Source organism: Palaemon carinicauda, chromosome 36, assembly GCF_036898095.1.
Source record: "Palaemon carinicauda isolate YSFRI2023 chromosome 36, ASM3689809v2, whole genome shotgun sequence".
Lineage (NCBI taxonomy): Eukaryota > Metazoa > Arthropoda > Malacostraca > Decapoda > Palaemonidae > Palaemon > Palaemon carinicauda.
In genome coordinates, this window is record NC_090760.1 from 2962031 (window position 1) to 2967030 (window position 5000).

At 37.1% G+C, this 5000-nt stretch overlaps 1 protein-coding gene across 7 annotated transcripts in view; it reads right to left on the bottom strand.

Moving 5' to 3' along the window:
* The window catches only part of LOC137628720 (cytochrome P450 4C1-like), a 38843-nt gene that overhangs the window by 27959 nt on the left and 5884 nt on the right, over positions 1 to 5000 (bottom strand). The window contains exon 4 of one of the 7 annotated variants that reach the window (XM_068359879.1): positions 603 to 709. The exons of the other annotated variants lie outside the window; for them this stretch is intronic. Within the exon in view, the coding sequence (XP_068215980.1) occupies positions 603 to 709 (107 nt within the window). The remainder of the gene's footprint in view (positions 1 to 602; positions 710 to 5000) is intronic. 7 annotated transcript variants of the gene reach the window in all.

Here is a 5000-nt window from a genome sequence, read left to right on the forward strand (position 1 = left end):
ATTCCCTCAATATCATTTATCCCTTCTTTTATTCCCAACCTTCCGTTCAGTTACTCTGCCTACTATCTTCTTAGCAATTCTTTCCTCTTTTGTAATGTACATCGGTCCCATACGAATCCTTGTATTATATATATATATATATATATATATATATATATATATATATATATATATATATATATATATATATATATATATATATTAGTACATTTATATATATAATACTGTGTGTATATATATATATATATATATATATATATATATATATATATATATATATATATATATATATATATATATATATATATATAATGTTTGTATGTATATAATAAAGGAATGATAGAGAAAGTAAAAAAAGATATAACGTATGGTACAAAAGTAAAACGTAAAACAAGTGTGATTTGCATACAAGATAGAAAGCATTCAAAAAATACTGTATCGTGTGTATGTGTGTGTGAATAAAGGCCTGTACAATACACACATACAAATAGCCTACACTTTTTTTTTCTACAGGCCAAAGCACAAATAGACATAAAAGAAACTAAACATTAAAAATATCTACTCATCCCCAAAACTACTAAAGACTGGGACCACTCTCCTACCTCCGCCTGTTTACACGTGGACGTGACGACCATAGGGCGGGGCCCCAACCAAACCCTGGCCATAGGATCTCCAATTGAAACCAGGGCGTTGATGCAAATAAACACTTCTGCAATAGGTAGCGTTTTAGTTGATGAGAGGCAAAGTGGGCCAACTGAGTTTGAAGTTAGCTCCGTGCGAGGGAACAGTGAAATTATTTTTGATAGAGATGAAAAGTAGAACTTGTCTCGAGTTGTGTAAGAAATTGATACGCAAATAGGAATAGCATTAGATAAAAGTTAATAGATTTCTTTTAATAGTTGTCCCAACGAACAAAATACTAAAATAGGTAGATTGATCATGGCTGAAGAGAAAGTTGTGACGACGTAAACGTGTGCGCAGACAAACAATACACACACATACACACATTATATATATATATATATATATATATATATATATATATATATATATATATATATATATATATTTCTACCTCATACTTGGGATCGAACGCTAGCCCCTTCTAATGAAAGGCCAGGTCGAAACCAACCATGCCACGAGAGCCCATAAAAGGAAATCTGAACCTGACCCTAATCTAGCTGTCCGAGGATTTACCTGGTGAGACATCAGTCTCTTTACCAGCGAGTTTTACCAGATTTCCCCGGGCCACCACGTGACACAATTGGTAGTAATTCATTCAAATTACCCCTAATGAGTCAATATGGATAAATATCAACACAACATCGTGTTCAAATAGAAATAAATTTCTACCTCATACTTGGGATCGAACGCTAGCCCCTTCTAATGAAAGGCCAGGTCGAAACCAACCATGCCACGAGAGCCCATAAAAGGAAATCTGAACCTGACCCTAATCTAGCTGTCCGAGGATTTACCTGGTGAGACATCAGTCTCTTTACCAGCGAGTTTTACCAGATTTCCCCGGGCCACCACGTGATACAATTGGTAGTAATTCATTCAAATTACCCCTAATGAGTCAATATGGATAAATATCAACACAACATCGTGTTCAAATAGAAATAAATTTCTACCTCATACTTGGGATCGAACGCTAGCCCCTTCTAATGAAAGGCCAGGTCGAAACCAACCATGCCACGAGAGCCCATAAAAGGAAATCTGAACCTGACCCTAATCTAGCTGTCCGAGGATTTACCTGGTGAGACATCAGTCTCTTTACCAGCGAGTTTTACCAGATTTCCCCGGGCCACCACGTGACACAATTGGTAGTAATTCATTCAAATTACCCCTAATGAGTCAATATGGATAAATATCAACACAACATCGTGTTCAAATAGAAATAAATTTCTACCTCATACTTGGGATCGAACGCTAGCCCCTTCTAATGAAAGGCCAGGTCGAAACCAACCATGCCACGAGAGCCCATAAAAGGAAATCTGAACCTGACCCTAATCTAGCTGTCCGAGGATTTACCTGGTGAGACATCAGTCTCTTTAACAGCGAGTTTTACCAGATTTCCCCGGGCCACCACGTGACACAATTGGTAGTAATTCATTCAAATTACCCCTAATGAGTCAATATGGATAAATATCAACACAACATCGTGTTCAAATAGAAATAAATTTCTACCTCATACTTGGGATCGAACGCTAGCCCCTTCTAATGAAAGGCCAGGTCGAAACCAACCATGCCACGAGAGCCCATAAAAGGAAATCTGAACCTGACCCTAATCTAGCTGCGTTCGATCCCAAGTATGAGGTAGAAATTTATTTCTATTTGAACACGATGTTGTGTTGATATTTATCCATATTGACTCATTAGGGGTAATTTGAATGAATTACTACCAATTGTGTCACGTGGTGGCCCGGGGAAATCTGGTAAAACTCGCTGGTAAAGAGACTGATGTCTCACCAGGTAAATCCTCGGACAGCTAGATTAGGGTCAGGTTCAGATTTCCTTTTATGGGCTCTCGTGGCATGGTTGGTTTCGACCTGGCCTTTCATTAGAAGGGGCTAGCGTTCGATCCCAAGTATGAGGTAGAAATTTATTTCTATTTGAACACGATGTTGTGTTGATATTTATCCATATTGACTCATTAGGGGTAATTTGAATGAATTACTACCAATTGTGTCACGTGGTGGCCCGGGGAAATCTGGTAAAACTCGCTGGTAAAGAGACTGATGTCTCACCAGGTAAATCCTCGGACAGCTAGATTAGGGTCAGGTTCAGATTTCCTTTTATGGGCTCTCGTGGCATGGTTGGTTTCGACCTGGCCTTTCATTAGAAGGGGCTAGCGTTCGATCCCAAGTATGAGGTAGAAATTTATTTCTATTTGAACACGATGTTGTGTTGATATTTATCCATATATATATATATATATATATATATATATATATATATATATATATATATATATATATATATAGTAGGTTGATCAAGACAGCAGCCACCCGTAGAAATACTACCGCTAAAAAGTTATTGGATCCTTTGACTGGATCCCTTTCTCTGGTTACGGCTATTTTTTTCCTTGCCTACACATATGTCGAACAGTCTGACCTATTCTTTCCACATTCTCCTCTGTCCTCATACACCTAACAACACTGAGCTTACTAAACAATTCTTCGCTCAAGGGGTTAACTACTGCAATGTTATTGTTCATTGGCTATTTTCCTCTTGGTAAGGGTAGAAGAGACTCTTTAGCTTTGGAAAGCAGCTCTTCTAGGAGAAGGACACTCTTAAATCAAACGATTACTATTTAGTAGCAATTTGGTCATTTTTATTTTCAAGTTTTATTACGACTTAAATATTTTCGACTATATTTTTCTATGACACGAATTCTGTCAATCTTCTTGGCTATCAAATAAGTTTGGATTTAGGATTTCTTGCTTGCCAATCAACTAATTACTAGCGAGATCTAACGTTATTCACCTTGTGTAACCGCACGACAGATTAGAGAACTTCGTAATCTATTTTAATCGCATATTTGATAGAATCAGGTTTGCCATAAATTATTCCAATCTCCTTTTCAATGATAGCAGTTATGTTGGTCACTTCATCATAGAATATTGTCTAAAATTTCGAAGAGTAAAATTTCAGTCAGAACAATTAACATTTTAATTTTATATTAAAGAAAGTTAAACTTCGGTTACTTCTTGAGACGAGGTGTATGAGACAGTGATAAAAATCTACAAGTTCCTCTTTTAATACAATAATTTATATTACCAAATATCAAGATATTCTAAGCGAAGGTAACCTTAGTTGAGTGGGACGCCAGTTGTCATTACATATCTAACCAATCTTCAAAAATCGTCTGATGTAAACAAAGTTTAAGCAAAGGAAGATAGCATTTATCATGTTGACAGACAAATCTCAAGATGCACTATTTGAGGATTTTAGCTTTGTCATGCAGTGAACTTGAAATTGAAGATAAAACACAGCGATAGTGTCTCGTGTTACTGAGGATATAAGATCTAGGTGAGCGCTTACTGTACATTGTCTGGGGGGATTCTGAGGATGTAGGGGAAATAGTACAAGATATTTAAAGGCTTAAATGTCGCTCTTGAATGGCAGAGGCAAGGGACAGTCCTATCAAGTAGGACAACGCCCTTATAGACTGACCATATATTATATGATCAGCGCCCAGGCCTCCTCTCCACCCAAGCTAGGACTATGGGGACTAGGCAATGGATGCTGATGACTGAGCAGATAGACTTTTAGGCTTCCCCAAACCTCCATCCTCAGTTCACAAGGATGGTGAGGTTGCAGCGGTCAAAGGAATTAACGAGTTTGAGCGGGACTCGAACCCCAGTCTGGCGTTCACCAGTCAGGGACGTTACCACATCGTGGTACATCAAGGATTGTATGTGTAAGATTGAATGTGGTAAGGGAAAACTTGTGATGTTAAGTAGTTTGGATGCTGAAATTTTGATTATAAATAAAAATTATCCAGATGTTGAATGTAATTTTTAGATAAAAAATATTGAGGTTGAACATGAAATGTTTGCATATCATAAGTTGAAGAATTTGAATTGAGCAGCCAAGAAATAGGCAATATAAGTTGTGAAGAACACAAGTTTATTAAAGTATTGGGAACGGTGCATCAGGGTATTCTGAGATGGCCTGATCTTGTAGAGAGAATGGATGCTACAAATTATACATAAAGAATGAACGCAATGAAAGAGGTGGCGTCGTGTGTGTAAATGATTGACGCAAGCAAGGTTGTATCCCTATAGTTGTTACAGGCCAAAGGTCATTAAGGAAAGTATTGTAGAATAAGATTATAAAAGCGAAATATTAAAGAGAAACATAAATAGTAGTCTTGTGTATAGGTATATAGTCTAAGTAGGCCTGTGGTCTAAATGATTGATGTGAATTTGTCATGCACTGGGTCTTCACTCTTCTCCACGATTCAACTGTCTAAGGATGAAACCTTTCTGTCATTT